This window comes from Capra hircus, chromosome 13 (genome assembly GCF_001704415.2).
Source record: "Capra hircus breed San Clemente chromosome 13, ASM170441v1, whole genome shotgun sequence".
NCBI lineage: Eukaryota > Metazoa > Chordata > Mammalia > Artiodactyla > Bovidae > Capra > Capra hircus.
The window spans coordinates 30,870,743-30,890,504 of record NC_030820.1 but is presented as its reverse complement, the minus strand read 5'-3'; the positions used below and the strand labels follow the sequence as shown (position 1 = coordinate 30,890,504).

Below are 19,762 nucleotides of genomic sequence, written 5' to 3'. Positions count from 1 at the left end.
AGAATGTTATGGTTTTAGCTCTTATATTTAGGTAGGTATTTGATTCATTTTGTATTATTTTTTTCTATATAATGTAAAGTCTGGGTCCAACTTCATTCTTTTACATGTGGATATCCAATAGTTCCTGATAGCATTTGTTGAAAGCCAGTTACTTCTTAAGCAAGGAGAGTTTTAGTGGATGTTTCCAAAGCCATTTGCTACTGTTTCAAAGGTCAGATAGGTAATGATTAAGTTGTGCATCACTTAGAGGTAGATTTTGACCTCTCACAAGTTGAAGAGTATTGAAGATCTAAGATCATTTACGTCCCTCAGGAAGAAAAAAATAATGTAGGCTTCCAGGGCAAAGAAGAAAGGCCTGAAAAGTGTAGGACAATCCACAGGTCAAAGTACAGCTGCCAGGCTTGGTTCTCCGGACTCCCACGCTGGCTGGGAGAGCAGCCTCCCTCCTTCCTGACGACCCAGGAGGCTGGTGAGGAACATGTCCTCACTTTTTCTTGGGACTTTGGTTATTTTATTGACGTTTGCTGCATCATACAGTGAAGATGGAGGACTTGCACTGCAGAGACAAAAAAGAAATACTGACCTCCAACAGTAAGTACACACATGGATCATTTCTGCTGATGGACTTGGGTGGTTCCTCATCAGTTTTCACAAATAACCAGATAAGCAAAGGTATAATTTTTCTAAAGAAAAAAAGTCATATTAAAAACAAATAGGGAAAAACAGTTGAGTTGATGTTTGGAAGTACATTTTTATACACAAACTCTTCATTTATCACTTGGCAAATTAGTCAAGGATGCAGTTACTTGGAGGCATATCCAGGAAATTTGCAAAGAAAGAATTGACAAGTGAGCAGGGAGAATTCAGCTGAGATGACCACAAAGCAAAGGTGTATGTAGTCCATAGCTATTGAGTGAGAAACTTTATTCTCTAGACTTAAAAAATTGCATGTGATAATTACTGATGCATTCTCTGGCTTGGATTATGTAGGCCTCGAATGACTGCAGAGAGGGGAAACTTGGTGTTTCTTACTGGATCAGCTCAAAACATTGAATTTAGAACTGGAACCCTGGGGAGAATTAAATTAAATGATGAGGATGTCGGCGAGTGTTTCCATCAGGTAATACACTGGAAACATACTGAAGTAGTTTTGTTTATTCATACTGAAAAGGCCTATGTTAATCTGTACTTTCTTGAGCACAGGGAACATGATTGAGGCGAAACAACTCCATGTAGGAAACAATGCCCTGGGGTTAATGATGGGTACGGGACATAGCGCCAGCAGGAAGTGGCTCACCGTGTGGACTTATGTACTCCAGCCCAGGGAAGGTGCAGAGGGTGATACTGAGGCTGCTTCACAAGGGGACCAAGGATGGAGGGGGACCACAGATAGATGTAGATGCGATCAGTTTATTTTTGCCACAGAACAGAATTGGCCCGTTATCCTCTCCTGCCTTACTGAATGTTTTCAGTGCTCATTGTTTGTTACGTCATACAGGTCTATCGATCATCATGTTAGGAGCTAGCATTTAGAGCTCATTATGGACTCTGCGCTGTGCTCAGCACTTTATGTGTATTATCTCATCTAACCCTCATGGCTGCCTATGAGGTTGGCATTATCGCTACCCCATCTGTAAGGGAGATAGAGGAACCCTCCCTACAGCAGCTCAGCAATGTATCCAAGGACATACATTAAATGGCTGAGCCAAGATTTGAAACCCAAACAGTCTCCTTCCAAGTCAGACCTCTTAAAAAGCATTCTAAACTGTTATTATAGGAAAAAAATGCAAACAGAAAATTCCTTGATACCTTATTACTGAAAGGGTAAATGGAATCATGCCATGGCTATTTTAGTCTGATGTTTATTATACATGGCATTGTTCTTTTTTTTTTTTTTTAATGGCAAGGTCTTAGGGCTTGAAATAGAATACTACCCAAATTTAAACATTTTATTATATACATAATTTTTTCACTAGCATTCTCTTCCTCCTTCTCTTCTCCCTTCGTTTTCTTCTCCTTTTTTTAAAAAATCAGATCCAGAAAAACAAAGATGATATTACAAACTTAAAAAGAAGTACAGTCGGTCTGCCTCAAAATATTTCTAATCAAATCCATCAGCTTGATTCCAAGGTAAGTCTGACATGCACATCCTTGGGACAAATGGGTTCTCCTTAATTCAACTTTGTAAGTAATTATTTTGCAAAAGATATACCAATTTTGTATCCTCCTTAAAAATGTCGTGTTATAATTATCAAGTTTTTGGTTAAATGACCCAGCCATAATGGAGGATGTAGAGGTGTGATGGGCAGAGGTTGGAAATCCTGTGACAAGAGCTTGTGGCATAAGCTGGCTCTGCTCATGTTCTGATAGCCACCTCCTTATTGATGAGGTGGATGGGTCACCACTGCTCAGGAAAATTCCCAGGGTCACCATGCACAGACAGTCAATGAATCAACTTATCATTGTGTTGTACTTCTGTTTTAAAAATATCCATGCAATGGAAGAGAGAAGGAAGGAAGGGAAGCCTGGAGGGGAAAGAAAAGAGGAGGGGAAAGGCAATTAGACAAGGAGCAAACAGATAAAGTGAAGGCACTAGGGAATAGGTAACAGAGTAACATGGCACATGATGAGCCTTTGCACCAGCTAATGGATGTTTTCTCTTCCCAACTGCTAGCTTGTGGATCTTGAGAGAAAACTCCAAAGCTTACAGCAGGTAAGTCCTATAACTACTAGATAGCCAACATCTTTCACTGAAAATACACTAGAATCACTGATGGAGCTGGTATTCTTTTTTTTATTATTTCATTTATTTATGTTGGCTGTGCTGGGTCTTTGTTGCTACATGGGCCTTTCTCTAGTTGCAGGGAGCTGGAGGCTACTCTCTAGTTGTGGGGTGCAGACTTCTCACTTTGATGGCTTCTTTGTTGCAGAGCTAGGGCTCTAGGGTGTGAGGGCTTCAGAAGTCATGGCACATGGGCTTAGCTGCATGTGCCGTGGCACGTGGCATGTGGGAATCTTCCCAGACCAGGGATCGAACCTGTGTGTCCTGCATTGGCAGGCAGATCCTTTACCACTGAGCCACCAGGGAAGTCCCAATAGAGCCAGTATCCTTAAGGTGAATGGATGATCAATATCAAGGGCTTTGCTCTTCTGATAATTTAATTCTTATCACAATCAAAAACAGTTTTTTCATGGGCATGTAGTCCATGGGGTCGCTAAGAGTCGGACACAGCTGAGCGACTTCACTTTCACTTTTCACTTTCATGCATTGGAGAAGGAAATGGCAACCCAGTCCAGTGTTCTTGTCTTGAGAATCCCAGGGATGGGGGAGCCTGGTGGCCTGCCGTCTATGGGGTCACAGAGGGTCCGACACGACTAAAGCGACTTAGCAGTAGCAGCAGCAGTTGATTTACAATGTTATGTTAGTTTCTGCCGTACAGCAAAGTGAATCAGTTGTATGTGTATATACATACTCTTTTTTTAGATTCTTTTCCCATTTAGGCCCTTACAGAGTACTGAGTAGAGTTCTCTGTGCTATACAGTAGGTCTTTATTAGCTATCTATTATATATATATTAATAACAGTGTGTATATATCAATCCCAATCTCCCAATTATCCCTACCCATCTTTCCCTCCTGGTAACCATAAGATTGTTTTCTTCATCTGTGAGTCTATTTCTGATTTGTAAGTAAGGTCATTTAATTCTCATCACACGTCATGCTTCCCAGGACACATGAGGAAAGTGGGTCTCAGAGAGATGAAGCTCACTGAGCGTGTGAAGTCCTCTGACTCTCAGTTCAGCTGTCCATGTGCTCTTCCTCTTTGGCTATCACTTTTTTAACCATGTAATGACCACCCAACTTGCTTATTCTGGCATCCAGGACTCAGTTTTCAAAGGGCTCACATTTTCTCTAACATTGAACTTAGAGTCTAGGCTGTATCTCAGAATATTCCAGATCTTAAAGTATATCGGCTGGTGATTAAATTTGAACAATTTCTAAGAATAAACCGTCCATAACTTTACTGCATGCTTGTAACTTTAGATTTCTTATCCGTTTCATAGGGAGCTGATATTTTTAAGACTTTCAAGGGAGCCATAGCCTTCCACACAGAGAAATGCATAGAAAGTCCCCATATTTAAAATTTTGAATAAAAGTAAGAGGATTCCAGGTTCAGAGTCCCTGCTCTCATATTCTTGGTCTGTTTTTGATTATTCTTCAAATGTCCTCTACTCTGTTGTTTTAATTTTGGTGGACACGTTTGCACATTCCTTTTCCTGGCTTTGATAAGAAATTGCCCTTTCTGCCTTTATCTTCTTAGAGAGTAGTTGAATAAATGAAAATGAGCAAGACAAACACTAGTTCTCTATCTCCTAGAGTGTTTCTTTATTCCTGCCAAAGGTCAAGAACTGGAGGCCATAGTCCAGTTAGCTGGGACTGGCCTCCCTCTGCCCATCCCCCCAGGAAGAGTTTTTAGTAATTCTGGAGTAGAAACGCCTCCATGCCTTTGGATGCCGTTTCCTACTGTCTTTCTCCTGGCTGCTCACTGACTATTTACTGCTGGGTCCCCATGCCCTTCTGAGCTTTTAATTCCCAGACAATGTTGTCTTACATGCCAGAAAAACCGCTAATGAGTTTGTGGTTAATTTTCTTAACAGTGTCCTTTGATGAACAGGACTAATTGTGGTACTGGCACAGAGAGAGACAGAAAAATGAAAGAAAACAGAGTCCAGAAGGAGACTGCCAAATGTATGGGCACCTGACTTATCACAAAGGTGAAGAGAGAATGGGCTTTGCTTCACATGGTGCTCAGTCAGCTTGCCATTCTCTGCTGTCAGTTTCATCTGCAAACAGAGGGAACAGACTTGATTTTCTCTCTGAGAAAATCAAATATTTCAGCAGATATTTTTCAAAAATGTAAAGAATAGATTGCCCCATTTTAGTTTTTAAAAACGAGAATTAGACTAACATTAGGTGAAATTAATGGGATAGCTGTCCTTGCATAATCACTTGTCCTCTCTAAAGATGTTTTCTCTGCCCCAAAGGCATTTCAAAGCTTACAAGGTGGGAACTAGTAGCTGACCTAGGGTAGGATTCCCCAGGTTTCATAGACAAAGGCAGGTCTCTGTGTATGACTCTGATCTGAAAACAGTCATGTGAGCATGAGGCTGGAGGGTGTATTTAAGCCTCAGGCCACATTTCCCGCAAAGGGTCTTGGAGTGAAAAGAGTTCAGTCATCTCAACCCAGGGGAGGAGTGTGGAGGCAGCAAAGATGATCATATTTCAAATGCTTATCTGGAGGTATCAAAGAGAAGAACAACAGCAAAAGACCCAGAATTTCCATTTTATTTTCTTAGGAATTTCCATGTGACTGCCACACCCACATCTTGACTCTTGCCACCATCATACGTTTGTCAGATGAACAGTGTTTTTTCAGAGAGCAGAGTGAGAACTCTCACCCCTCACTTTTGCCTCACCTATCCGTGGTTAAATGCACGTTAGTAGTGAAGGAATATGGATAGGGCTTGATAATAGTCAACACTTTCTGGTTTCTCACAAGGGAGTTGACAGGAAGAAGCATTTACATAATGGATTTAAAGTCTGGAGGAAGACCCTCCGCCCCACTGACCAGGAGTAAAATGTGGTTTGGTGTACACACCTGCTCTAAAACGTGGAAAGTACGACTGTCTCGCTGACCATCCTGTCTTTGTTTCAGACACTGGACAGGAACGCTTGCAGCAGCAATCCCTGCCAGCATGGCGGAACCTGCCTCAACCTCCCCGATTCCTTTTTTTGTATGTGTCCCTCACAGTGGAAGGTGAGTCACCTAGTCCTTGGTTAAAAATGATGATGAGTCAGCATCAGTGGTTTCCTTGGAATCCTCCAGACCTATTTAATTCTCCATCCAAAGTTTCTAGGATTCTGTGGTCTCCTGAGTCAGAATGAATGACACCAGGTATGCCAAGATGCAAATAGCGACCAGCATGATTCTGTCACCATTGAATCCTGAGCCATCTTAAGGGGGGATTTGCTGGACTAGATGCTACATGCTGTTTTGGCCAGCATGAGTTTAAATTGCTCAGCATAACTAAATGAATCTTAATGTAGCCTGTGCATTTTCCTGCCCTTTTCTATTAATAATGAAAACATTCCTGACATGCGCACCCAGAAGAAATTAAGTGACTATTCCTAGGCAGAGCTCCACAGTAAGATGAAGAGTAGTCCACATAAGGATTCTTCTCCTGTGACTGGTATGATCTCTGAAGAGCTCTTTGGCTCTGTTAGGCCACACCTGAGTTGTAGAGGAAGGGTGACTGGAGATGGGTTTTAATTTTATCATACTTAGCTTGACCGAGGACGACTTTACTGTCTGTTTGTAAATCCTTGAACATGCTGTTGGCCCAGATGCCTTTGCAACCTGTGGCACCTGACTTTGTGCTTTATCTAAACGCAGGGTCCTCTGTGCTCTGTTGATGTTAATGAATGTGAGATTTACTCAGGGACACCCTTGGGCTGCCAAAATGGAGCCACATGTATAAACACAGCAGGGAGTTACAGGTAACTTTTTTCTTTCCTTTCCTTTTTTTTTTTTTTAAACCAATAAACATTTATTTTTCATGCTCACAGGTCTGCAATTAAGCCATGGTGGCTCCACTTCAGTTTGGTTTGGTTTGTGAGTCTCTTTCTTACACCAGGTCTAGAGGTGCCCCAAGCTGCTAGAGGAATGTCCTTCTTAAGTCCAAGGTCAAAAGCCCCCAGAGAGTTAAACAGAAATGTGTAAAATCACCTAAAGCTAAAGCTCCAAACTCAATGTCACTTTTGCCTGCTTGTTGTTGTTTAAATTAGGGTGTGTTTTTGAAGGACTAAGACATCCCCTGGTTAACAGTATCCAAGGTTAAGTGCCTATATTACCAGCAAAACTAGCTGTTCTCTAGGGAAGTCACGCGGTGTTTATCTAACATACACAGAGCTGTTTCCTTAGGTGGAGAAAACCTTGTGTGACCTCAACTCTCACCCCATGAAGAAACCTGTTCTCTGAGGAACAGGAAGGAGCCCCCATGGCTGGTGTAGAGTGAGGATGGCCCGGGGCAAGATAAGGCAGAGGGGTTAGTAGAAGTCAAACCATGGAGGGGATAGCCATGGGAGAGCCTCATGTAGAAGACGGACAACCTGCCCCCCTCTCCCCTCCCCTGCCACCCCCCACAGTCAGTAGCTGAGAGAGCTGATAGAAACAGTCAGGACTTCTCCATTCAAACACTGTGCACAATGTCCGCCATAACCAGAGCAGAGTGAACCGAGTTTTCTTCGCATGGATAATCCTCATTGTCTCTCTTCAGTTAGTCATCAGGCCCCTCACCGTATTCGTCTCCCTGCTCCCATCCGCCATCTTTTCTTCTGATTGACTCTGTCACAGGGCTCATCTGCAGCATTCTCCTGCTCAAATCAGGCATCACCCTCCACAGGAAAACTTCCCTTCTCTTACAAAGCTGACTTGGGCATCACAGTGCCTCCATGTTCCCACCAAACTCTAGGAATATTGGTCTGCCAAGTGAAACTGACTCATGTACTATCTTGTGAAGTAATCAAGTCCAAAAACGTATGGCAGATCAATAACAAGCTTCGGTTTCTGTAGTTCCTTAAAATCACTTTAAAAAAATCTCTAGACATTGTCTTTCCCCATATTTTGGTGGGTCTTGTATATTCTGTGATTATTAAGAGATAAAGAAAGAAATGGGTTCTGTTGTGACAGAATCTCTGTTTTATCTTACTGGAATCAGGAGCAGCTATTCACTCTTTTCCAGTATCCTTGCTGTCATATTCTTCAGTTCCCTTGTAACAACCCATTCTGTCCTTCCCAGCAAAAAAGAGTGCATGAATTTTGTTTTTGACCTTGTCATTTATTAGCACACTATATTCTTAAAAACAACCACAATCTTTTTCTTTTATTGTTGTTCCTTTAATTCTTTTACTATGATCTTAAAAGTTTTTCCTCATTGCAAGTTACAAATTTAACTCATTCCAGCTTTTGGTGGATACGTCTTTCAGTTTCAATATCCTGCACATTGTACGTCTCTGATGTCAATGAAGTATTATGTTATTAAAGAGCTTTTTGTTCTCCAAATTTTATTTCTCCTTTAAAAGAACCCCCTGATCCCTGTTTTGATAAATACTCAAACTTGGATCCAGAATGCAAGTCTAATCTTTCAGTACCTTGAAAGCATTATCTCCTGATTTCTATTTATGAGCATTTATCAGGGAAAACTGCTGCTTGGAGATAACTCTGGCAAATGATTCCTAGCACAGATCGTTCCCATGTTTCTGACATCGAGGAATGTCCTGGAGATTAGTTCTCACTCTCTCTCCCTTTATCATCCCTGTCTTCTGGAGTCTTGCAAGCCAGCAAAATAACAAACGTGCATCGGGGAGGAAAGATCCATAGATCAAGACAAAATCGTTTTTCCTTCCAGGACAAATTTGCATTTTTACCCCTGAAAAATGGCAATGAAAAGAAAGGTTAAAAATTTTTGTTGTTGTTGTTTGTTTTCTTGACATGGTATGTGGCATCTTAGTACCCCAACCAGGAATCAAACCCATCCTCCCTGCAGTGGAAGCGTGGAGTCTTAACCACTAGACTGCCAGGGAAGTCATGAAAAGAAAATTTTTAACACAATTATTGCCTGCATGTCAGAGGTTAATTTTTCCACATAGAAATGAGAAGGAAGGAGGGAGGAAAGCAGGGAGGGAGGGAGGGAGGGAGAGAGAGAGAGAGAGAGAGAGTGCACACGAGCAAGCGAGTGAGCAAGAGAGAAAGAACAATTTTACTTGTTGAGAGTTGCCTAAATGGCAGATTAAACTTGGTAGAGGAGTACTGAATTATTCCCTTGCACAATCCTATCAGAGAAGACCAAGGATTGATTGTGCTGACTCTGGAAATGATTTGGGTTTCTAGTTTTTGCCCGCCACAGGTTCCCTGGAGGACGTTAGGGGGCACAGCGTTTAATCTGGTTTCTTCTTGCTGTGGGAATAGTGTGTGAAGCCTCAAGAATTCCAGCTGATTGTCTCTGACCTGAATACTCTCATTCAGGCATATCGTGAAGACTTTTTGAAGGAAAAAAAGAAAATAGAAACGTGTATATGAGCGTAAGATTAAAAGGTTGTTTTGTGGAATCTATGTGGAATGAAACAGAGCCCTTCGATACTTTCTTGAGTTCTGTTCATTATGGGAGGTTAAGTCTTTGTTAATCAGTAGCTTCCTTGAGATTAGAAACTCCTTCAGGAAACTTCTGGGAACAGTTGCTGAAGACGGACTTGAGCCCTTGTTGAATAATCTGCAGTGGGCAGTTTGCTCTGGATTTGCAGCCTCCTTCAGTCCCTAACTCTTGGAATCCATTACTTGTGAGAGACAAAGGAGTCTTTATTTAAAGGGATTAATAACTTTTATTGGTAAAGACCTTTGAAAGATAAAAAGTGAAAGTGAAAGTGAAGTCGCTCAGTCCTGTCCGACTCTTTTCGACCCCATGGACTGTAGCCTACCAGGCTCCTCTGTCGTGGGATTTTCCAGGCAATAGTACTGGAGTAGATTGCCATTTCCTTCTCCAAGGGATCTTCCCGACCCAGGGATCGAACCCAGGTCTTCCGCATTGTAGACTTTATCATCTGAGCCATCGAAAGATAAAATGCTATGCAAATACTAGTTCACTGAAAGCCCCATTTCACAGAAAAAATTCTGATAAAAATTCTCTTATTTTTTTAAACTTTTGATTTTATTTTGGAGTATAGCTAATTAACAATGTTGTGATAGTTTCAGGTGGACAGCAAAGGGACTCAGACATTTACATGTACTCAGGCATGTACATGTATCCATTCTCCCCCTAAACTAAAAACTGATTTTTGGAATCATGAGAATACAGCAAGGACAACCACTGTTGGTTTCCTCCAACTCCTGGGGCTCCCAATCTTTTTCCAAGTGGTCAGGCAGCTAACCCATAATATTTCACCACTGCTCAATATGTTTTTACCTCTTTATTCTGAAGAATTGATTCTTACTGTTTCCTGCTGACTGTGGGTTTAAAACAGCCCATGGGATCCACATTTGCCTGCATAGATGGTGCATGTTATATACTTCCAGCTCGGATCTAGAAGGCTTTATAGAAAAAAGGAAGTTAAGTTTGTTGTTTGTTTTTCCTCCAGGAATGCAATGGTGATTATCATATTTTGTTTTACTTATTTTCATTTTTATCACTAGTGGGTTTTAAAATAGGGAGAGCTTAAATGATGAGAATCATCTGGTTTTAGCTCAAATGGAATGGAGTTAGGTATAAAGCATATGACCTCTTTTAGTTAGTCAGTTATATTAATATTGAACCATGGGCTCTAACGCAAGTTAAACTATGACCATGGAAGTATGTGTGACCTCTTCTCAATGGCCAAATGTACTTGCAGTGTTTTTCAAGACAGAAAAGCCCCCCCGCTTTTTTTTATACTGGAACCAAATCAGCAACAGAAAGTCGTTACAAAAGTTACTTCTTCAAGAGGGCATGAAATTCACTACTCTGTTTCTTTAAAGGCATATCTAGACACCCTGAGAATTTATTAATACATTTTACATGTAAGCACTGTTGTGTTAAAAGATATATAAAAAGGGAAAGTATTCAACTAACTCTCCCTTTCAGAAGGTGGGAATGTGATGTGGAAAAACAGTAGTACAAGAGTAACACTATCTTAGGTGTAAATTTATCTTCTGCCAATTGCTAATCCCGTGCCTTGGGCAATTTGAACCTTGCCAATAAAATGGGATTAAAAATGCTTGTCTTTAAGTATCATAGTGAGGAAATTGCTAATGTATCTGGCTTTCTTCTTCCTTTCAGCTTTCCACTTCTCACCTTCCTCTTGTTGAGTCACTAAATTGTGTCCGACTCTATAAGTTGTGTCTGACTCTTTGCAACCCCATGAACTATAGCACATCAGGCTTTCCTGTCCTTCACAATCTCCTGAAGTTTGCTCAGATTCATGTCCATTGACTTGGGGATGCTATCTAACCATCTCATCTTCTGTTGCTTCATCATCTCTTCTCCTCTTGCCCTCAATCTTTCCCAGCATCAAGGTCTTTTCCAATGAGTTGGCTCATTGCCAAAGTATTGGAGCTTCTCACCTTATCTAAACTTAAATGAGAGAAGTATACTTGTAGCTGTTTAGGGAAACCTTGGGCCTTAGAAAGCATCACTAGGAACAAAGCTAGAGGAGGTGATGGAATTCCAGTTGAGCTGTTTCAAATCCTGAAAGATGATGCTGTGAAAGTGCTCCACTCAATATGCCAGCAAATGTGGAAAACTCAGCAGTGGCCACAGGACTGGAAAAGGTCCTTTTTCATTCCAATTCCAAAGAAACGCAATGCCAAAGAATGCTCAAACTACCACACAATTGCACTCATCTCACATGCTGGTAAAGTAATGCTCAAAATTCTCCAAGCCAGACTTCAGCAATACGTGAACCGTGAACTCCCCGATGTTCAAGCTGGTTTTAGAAAAGGCAGAGGAACCAGAGATCAAATTGCCAACATCCGCTGGATCATGGAAAAAGCAAGAGAGTTCCAGAAAAACATCTATTTCTACTTTATTGACTATGCCAAAGCCTTTGACTGTGTGGATCACAATAAACTGTGGAAAATTCTGAGAGAGATGGGAATACCAGACCACCTAACCTGCCTCTTGAGAAATCTGTATGCAGGTCAGGAAGCAACAGTTAGAACTGGACATGGAACAACAGACTGGTTCCAAATAGGAAAAGGAGTACGTCAAGGCTGTATATTGTCACCCTGCTTATTTAACTTCTATGCAGAGTACATCATGAGAAATGCTGGGCTGGAAGAAACACAAGCTGGAATCAAGATTGCCGGGAGAAATACCAATAACCTCAGATATGCCGATGACACCACCCTTATGGCAGAAAGTGAAGAGGAACTAAAAAGTCTCTTGATGAAAGTGAAAGAGGAGAGTGAAAAAGTTGGCTTAAAGCTCAACATTCAGAAAACGAAGATCATGGCATCTGGTCCCATCACTTCATGGGAAATAGATGGGGAAACAGTAGAAACAGTGTCAGACTTTATTTTGGGGGGCTCCAAAATTACTGCAGATGGTGACTGCAGCCATGAAATTTAAAGACGCTTACTCCTTGGAAGAAAAGTTATGACCAACCTAGATAGCATATTCAAAAGCAGAGACATTACTTTACCGACTAAGGTCCATCTAGTCAAGGCTATAATTTTTCCTGTGGTCATGTATGGATGTGAGAGTTGGACTGTGAAGAAGGCTGAGTGCCAAAGAATTGATGCTTTTGAATTGTGTTGTTGGAGAAGACTCTTGAGGGTCCCTTGGACTGCAAGGAGATCCAACCAGTCCATTCTGAAGAAGTTCAGCCCTGGGATTTCTTTGGAAGGAATGATGCTAAAGCTGAAACTGCAGTACTTTGGCCACCTCATGCGAAGAGTTGACTCTGGAAAAGACTCTGATGCTGGGAGAGATTGGGGGCAGGAGGAGAAGGGGACAACCGAGGATGAGATGGCTGGATGGCATCACGGACTCGATGGATGTGAGTCTGAGTGAATTCCGGGAGATGGTGATGGACAAGGAGGCCTAGCGTGCTGCGATTCATGGGGTCGCAAAGAGTCGGACACGACTGAGCGACTGAACTGAACTGAACTGAACTGTAGGATTAAAATTTACTCCTCTCTGAATGACAATAGCAAGGGACAAGGAAGAGAGAGATAAAGAGGGAGGATTTAACTGCAGGTCCTTGAACCAATATCTTTGCTTAACTCTCTAGCCCTTTTCCAATAATAAAGCATTTAGTGATAAGATAAACACAATTTTCTGAGCACTTCCTACAGGAAAATGCCTTTAGACCCCAAGGTGAAAATAGAGCTCATAGCTTGACACTATTAATTTACAAGAAACAGAGGCAGAGGGAGTTATTATTACATTGTCTCAGGTGAAGAGTTAACAGGTAGCATCAAGATTTAAACCGAGGCAGTCTTGAATACTCAGACTTCTCATGCATCAGAGACTCAGAAAGCTAGTAATAGTTGGTTTAAAGATTAAAAAAATTTTTTTTAGTGAGTGGAGATGCTGGTAAAATAAACTTTTAGCAAGGAAGCCACCAGGATCAAATCCTCACATATATGAAGAAATGGTCTAAGTCCTATTATCTCCAAGTGTCTAATTAAATTCTCAGAATGCTCTGTATAAGGATGGGAGAGTGAATGAGGAAAGGGAAGAGAATATGACAGGGGAAGTATGGAAAATGAGAAGATAAATAGCTATGGGTAAGGAATGAGTAATTGAATTCCTTTTTAAGTTTAATCATGTATTGCTATTAATCTCTGACCTTGTCTTAATGAGAAAGGCAACCTTGGAATGTTCAGAAATGTAATTTATTAATGGAACAGCTTTTACTCAATTATATATTGATGTTGTGAGTTGCAGGGCTTCTCAGGTGGTGCTAATGATAAAGAGCCCACCTGCCAATGCAGGAGAGATAAGAGACACGGGTTTGATCCCTGGGTTGGGAAGATCTCCTGGAGCAGAGCATGGCAACCCACTCCAGTACTTTTGCTTCAAGAATCCCATGCACAGAGGAGCCTTGGTAGGCTACAGTCCATAGGGTCACAAAGAGTGGGACATAACTGAAGCAACTTAGCATGCACACATGTTGTGAATTGGATGGGATATACTTACAACAAAAAGGTATTTATCTGAAATCCAAATTTTATCCTATATCTTTATTTGCTGGGTCTGGCAGCCCTACTTGGTTAGCCTGAATGGTATTCACCACATTCTTAACTCTCCATTTCCAGCCACATTCATTGATCTCTTTCTTCCTTAAAACCTCAAAGATGCCACCCAGCAGTTGTTTCTGGGGCCTCCATGGCTACACCAAGTTCTGTGCCCAGAGTGAGACCCCTAGTGCTTCTCTAACAGCCAAACTCTCCTTTCCCTTGCTGCCAGTCACATGTTTATTTTTACCCATGGACATCAGCTGAGCTTTTTGTGCCTCAACATGTATTTTTGAAAAATTAATTAATTAATTAATGGCTGTGCTGGGTCTTCATTGCTGTGCTTTCTCCAGTTGCAACGAGTGGGGACTGCTCTCTAGTTGCAGTGGAGGTCTCATTACAGTGGCTTCTCTTGTTGCAGAGCACAGGCTCTAGGCATTCAGGCTTCAGTCGTTGTGGTGCACAGGCTTAGTTGCTCCGAGGCATGTGGGGTCTTCCCAGACCATGGATCCAACCCCGTGTCCCCTGCATTGGCAGGCAGATTCTTAACAGCTGGGGGGAAATCCTCAACGCATATCACTAAAAGAGCTTCTTTACCTGGTAGAGTGACCCCTTTTCCAGAACACTCAGAAACTAGTTCACAGTCCATGGCCACACAGGTTCTCGTTCCTTGACTCTGACCCTTGGCCCCAGTGGCCAACGCAGTTCAAGTCAGGCAAACGGTGCCAACCAGACCTGACTCTCACCCCATCAGCTGTGCTCAGACACGTGTAAATGAGCTCTGTGACTTCTCTGCCTCTTCCCTTTTCCGCAGCTGCTGTCTCACATCATCCATATTCTCTCTGAAACTGCAGGGCAGATATAAAACTAACTTAGCAACTTTAAGGTTGCAATGGTTTAAAACAACTTTTGTTCAGTCTCTAAGTCATGTATGACTCTTTGTGATGCCATGAACTGCAACATGCCAGGGTTCCCTGTCCTTCACTATCTCTTGGAGTTTGCTCAAACTCATGTCCATTGAGTCAGTGATACCATCCAACCATCTCATTCTCTATCAACCCTCTTCTCCTCCTGCTGTCAATCTTTTCTAGCATCAAGATCTTTTCCAAAAGAGTCAGCTCTTTGCATCAAGTGGTCAAAGTATTGGAGCTTCATCTTCAGCATCAGTCTTTCCAATAGATATTCAGGGTTGATCTCCTTTAGGATTGACTGTCCCTTACTGTCCAAGGAACTCACAAGAGTCTTCTCCAGCACCACAGTTCAAAAACATCAATTCTTAAGTGCTCAGCTTTCTTCTTCGTCCAACTCTCACATCTGTACATGATTACTGAAGAAACCATAGCTTTGATTTTATGGACATTTGTTGGCAAAGTGATGTCTCTGCTTTTTAACATGCTGTCTAGGTTTGTCGTAGCCTTTCTTCCAAGGAGCAAGCCTTGTTTGTTTGATTATTACTGAATTGAAATCTTAGGACAAAACAACTAGGTTAGCTTAGATGTCATGTAATGAATACATCTTGTGAGTGGCTATGAAAGAACTGTTACTATGTTAACTTATCGCTTATGGAGAGAAGAAATGTGGCCTTTGCAAATGATTATCATAATCAAAGGTTCTGAGATGTGGATATACCACTGCTTATGGAGTTATACAAACCTAGAGTATATTCGAGAATTTACCCATTTGGTCAAGGTCACCTGCCCTTACTGGAGGAGCCAGCTGGGTGGCCGATGAATGGATGTGATGATCTCTACCATCCTGAATGAACTCTATCTCCCTTAGTTCATAGTTGTCTGACCTTTGACAGTGCTGTTTGACCTGATAGCAAAAGAATTTAGAGAGGTAGTTGTGCCCTCTCATCTTGTATTTGAGATGACAGCACATTTACTCAATCTGCCACTTCAAGAGGAGCAGAGTGACTTTATTCTAAGACTCCAGCCAGTAAATCTGGTTTTCTGGTTTATGATTCTATGTGCATATCACTGACCTGCAATCAGAATTATTATTAATTTTTAAACTGATGCTAAGAAACAGGTCCTGAGTTGTACTTTGTGTGACCAACAGTTGTCTCTGCTCACCTGAGACCCACGGCCCCCAGTGTGCATCCAAATATGATGACTGTGAGGGGGGTTCCAAGGTGCGCTGTGTCCACGGCATCTGCGAGGATCTGGTCCGAGTGAAGGCTGGAGAGGTGGGTCCCTTCTAGAGTGGGCCCCCTCGGGGATGGCAGGGGAGGCTGTTTATTAGTTCCTCATTCTCTGTAGCTGTGTGTGTACGTACAGGATCCTGTGGGGCTGCAGAGGGGTATATTCGAGAATTTGCCTGCCCTTCAGCTGGGCTCAGATGAGGAAGGTGATGAGGGTTGTTCATAAGTAAGCAGAAAATGGATCCAGAGGCTGATTTCATTAAATTACTCATGTTTTTATTATTTGCCCATGACTCTCGCTGTGAGACATGACCTTGTGAGTTTTAACAATGACAAGATACGGAAACACAAAAGTCCTGCCCTTGTTTGTGACATTCAGTTTTAAGGAGCCTGCATTTGTCCTGGCCCCTGGCCCCCTTTGAGCCCACTTCTCTAAGTATCCCTTGTGCTGACCTTGATTCCTGGCCCAGAGGTCAACCAGCCCTGGCCCAGTTGGCCCTCCTTGAGACCTTCAGGTATTTATTTTTAGTTGTTGTTGTTGTTGTTTTTTCCCTGCTTATGTGATGGAAAAATGTTCCCTTCCAGCCATGGTGGGAGGGTAGTATGTGTGTGACCTTCAAAAAGGAAACAAACAGAATTGATTTTCCAAGGTCTGTGACTACATGGATGTTTTTCCCTCTAAAAGCAGGCTGAGCTTATTGACTTTAATTATATTGACTCACGGCTCTTGATTGTTGTTGCTTTTTTCCAGGCATCTTTGGGGGCAAATTATAGGTTTCCCTTACTCTGAAATAAAGCCGTTTCTCTTTTTTGCATGGTCTGGTCTAAATGCTTAATCATGTAGGAAGAAAAGAGAAGCCACTCGATTGGTCTCGAGGAAATGAACATTAGAGGAGGAATCAGTTGCGGGCTCAGTGAGGTTTTTCAAAGGCTTTTTGTGCTCATTCTGCTGACTGCCTGACTTCACACCTTTGTCGCTCCTCCAGCCCGAGTACAGCTGCATCTGTGATGCTGGGTGGAAGGCCCCGTCGAACAGCACGGCCTGTACGCTGGACGTAGATGAGTGCAACCTCTGGCCTGCACCTTGCTCAGAACTTGTGCAGTGTTTCAACACCCCGGGATCCTTCTATTGTGGGGCCTGCCCCACAGGTATGTGGGTGTGTCCCCTCCTGGGCCCAGGTGCCAGGCTCCCCATGCCAGTCAAGCAAGATGGCAGGACCAATTTCCTTTCACTGCCGAGGGATAAGAAAGCTGTTTTCAGGATGCCTTCCCATCCAGTTTCATCTAACTGCTGCAGCAGTTCAGTGAAAGAAATGGGTGGTTTGTCCCAAAGAGTGGTAGAATTGAGTGGCACGGCCAGGATTAGCTGTAGATTTTATTGCTGTGACCTTGATTAGATTTGAGATCAAAAGACATGTGCTCTGGTTCCACCTTTCATACAAGCCAGCTGTTTGTAAACTTGGGCAAATGGTTTGATCTCTGAGTGTGTTCACTAGTGTAGAGTAAGGGAGGTAGAGAAGGCAAGGTTCAGAAAAGAACGAGACCAGCACTTTACAGGAACAGATCACCTTTAATGAGGCGAGCGGAGAAGACAATGGCACTCCACTTCAGTACTCTTGCCTGGAAAATCCCGTGGACGGAGGAGCCTGGTAGGCTGCAGTCCATGGGGTCGCTAAGAGTCGGGCACGACTGAGCGACTTTACTTTCACTTTTCACTTTAATGCATTGGAGAAGGAAATGGCAACCCACTCCAGTGTTCTTGCCTGGAGAATCCCAGGGACGGGGGAGCCTGGTGGGCGGCCGTCTATGGGGTCGCACAGAGTCGGACACGACTGAAACGATTTAGCAGCAGCAGCAGCAATGAGGCAAGAAGGGGCAGCAGTCAGATTAGTGAGCTGCTGCACTAACCCAAGAAAACAGTAAGTATATATAGGCATATATGTGGAAATCTACTGTCTTGAGGGGGCCTGTTCTTCTCCAAGGTTCTTCAGAGTATTTCTCTTAAATGACTAGGGCAAGGAATTCTGGAGATTGGCCAGAGGCTGGGACTGGTTGGGAGCTGGGCATAATCAAACTTAATGTCCATTTTTTTTTCTTTGGGTGAGAGAGTTCTTCGTTTTGCATAGAATGGTGGGGAGGATCTGGAGGGAGTTTTAACTCCAGGCTATTTTGAGCCAGGTAACTTTCCTTCAACTAGAGTCTAGTAGCCCTCACCTGGGTGTATCATCGGAAAACCCTGTGCCTCTCTCCTCTTCTACCTTTTCCTTCATTTATACAGACACAGAGACCAATATGCAGGTTTTAAAAAAATTATTTCCCCAAACTGTGATCATAGCTCTGCATACATTTCTAAAATTTGATATTTTCCATTAAAATATGTATGGGAAAATCCTTCAGTGTGTGCACATACTACTAAAAATAACTTTAAGCATCCATTGGTTTAGATGAGTCATAGTACATTCAGTATATGTCACTGTGGACCATTGAGAGTTTTTTTTTTCCCCATTAAACAATGCTGTGGTAGACTTACCTGCATTTTTATAAACGATAAACTGACAGTTTATCTGCTGTCAGATAAAACCTGATGACAATTTTATCATTGTAGAATAAGTTTTCAGAAGTGGAATTGTTAGTCAAAGTTATGTATTTTAAAATCTTTAATGAACACAGCTAGATCTGTTTCCAAATAGGTTTAATTAATCTAACATCTGACTCTTAATAGCATATAAGACTACCAAGTGTGTGCAACTCTTTGCCGGAATTTGATTATAAGTATTTAAAGCAGCTTTTGCCAACCTGAAAGGCAGAACATATACCATTTTAAGCTGTGTTTCTTTACATAGTTAAGCAGGTTTTTACATGTTTTTAACTAACTTTTCAAACCTTCTGTTTTTCTAGGCTGGCAAGGAAATGGATACATTTGCAAAGATATCAATGAATGCGAGATAAACAATGGCGGCTGTTCTGTGGCTCCACTTGTGGAGTGTACAAATACGCCTGGATCTTACTACTGTCATCCATGTCCACCAGGTGCTACACCATATTTCCTGATACCATTATAGACACAATGTACATTTGAAAACAGGATCTTGTGTTCCATTGTAAATATGACTTATGTCTAAGGAAGCAAGCTGAATAGTGCAAAAAGTTTGACTTCTGGATCCAGGATACATTAGTATGTGTTATAAGAAAGAAAGAAAAGTTACTTTGTATATCAATGGAAAATAATAAGCCTTTACCAACTGTGGGATGGCCTCTTGAAGTAATGAAGAACTTGACAGGTTTTCTCTGTGGATCACAGATGTATTGTTCACATAGTTTATTAATATAATGGATTCATGAGATGTTTTCCATATAAAGTTTACTAAATACCAGACCTAATGGTAGGCATATCATACATGTGCATTTCCTTTCTCTTCCAGAAAGAAGTCATGACTCCTATTTTCTAATCTAAATTGAGTTACTATCCAAGAAGTTCAGGGAGTTCTAAGGGGCAAACCAAAACCCTGTATGTTTTATTATCATGAAACAGCAGTACTTTGGACTTTTGAAATAATTCAGCTCAAAGCTTTGAAGTCACTGTGATTGAAAAATGTCACTTCCTTAGAGTCAGCACTTTCTAAGTCTCTCCATAGTTTTCATATCTTTTAATTTTTATTTTTGTCATTAGAAACAACCCTGAACATTGTTTCCAAAACTAGGTTCCTAATTCTTGTTGTCCATTTTCTTAACTGTGTAATTTTATTTATGACATATTTTATTTACATCTTCTGTTTTGATGATGGAAGATCTCTGGTTGGTCTGGGCCCTGATATTTGATTCTCAGATTGGAATTCTTCTTCTTGTATG

At 41.8% G+C, this 19,762-nt stretch overlaps 1 protein-coding gene across 1 annotated transcript in view; it reads left to right on the top strand.

Moving 5' to 3' along the window:
* Window positions 338-19,762, top strand: part of CUBN (cubilin) — a 272,327-nt gene continuing 252,902 nt past the window's right edge. Inside the window, exons 1-9 of the mRNA XM_005687978.3 lie at window positions 338-591; window positions 991-1,120; window positions 2,035-2,130; window positions 2,675-2,713; window positions 5,716-5,817; window positions 6,454-6,557; window positions 15,832-15,958; window positions 16,900-17,062; window positions 18,812-18,943. Of these exons, the coding sequence (XP_005688035.2) occupies window positions 479-591; window positions 991-1,120; window positions 2,035-2,130; window positions 2,675-2,713; window positions 5,716-5,817; window positions 6,454-6,557; window positions 15,832-15,958; window positions 16,900-17,062; window positions 18,812-18,943 (1,006 nt within the window). The 5' untranslated portion in view covers window positions 338-478. The remainder of the gene's footprint in view (window positions 592-990; window positions 1,121-2,034; window positions 2,131-2,674; window positions 2,714-5,715; window positions 5,818-6,453; window positions 6,558-15,831; window positions 15,959-16,899; window positions 17,063-18,811; window positions 18,944-19,762) is intronic.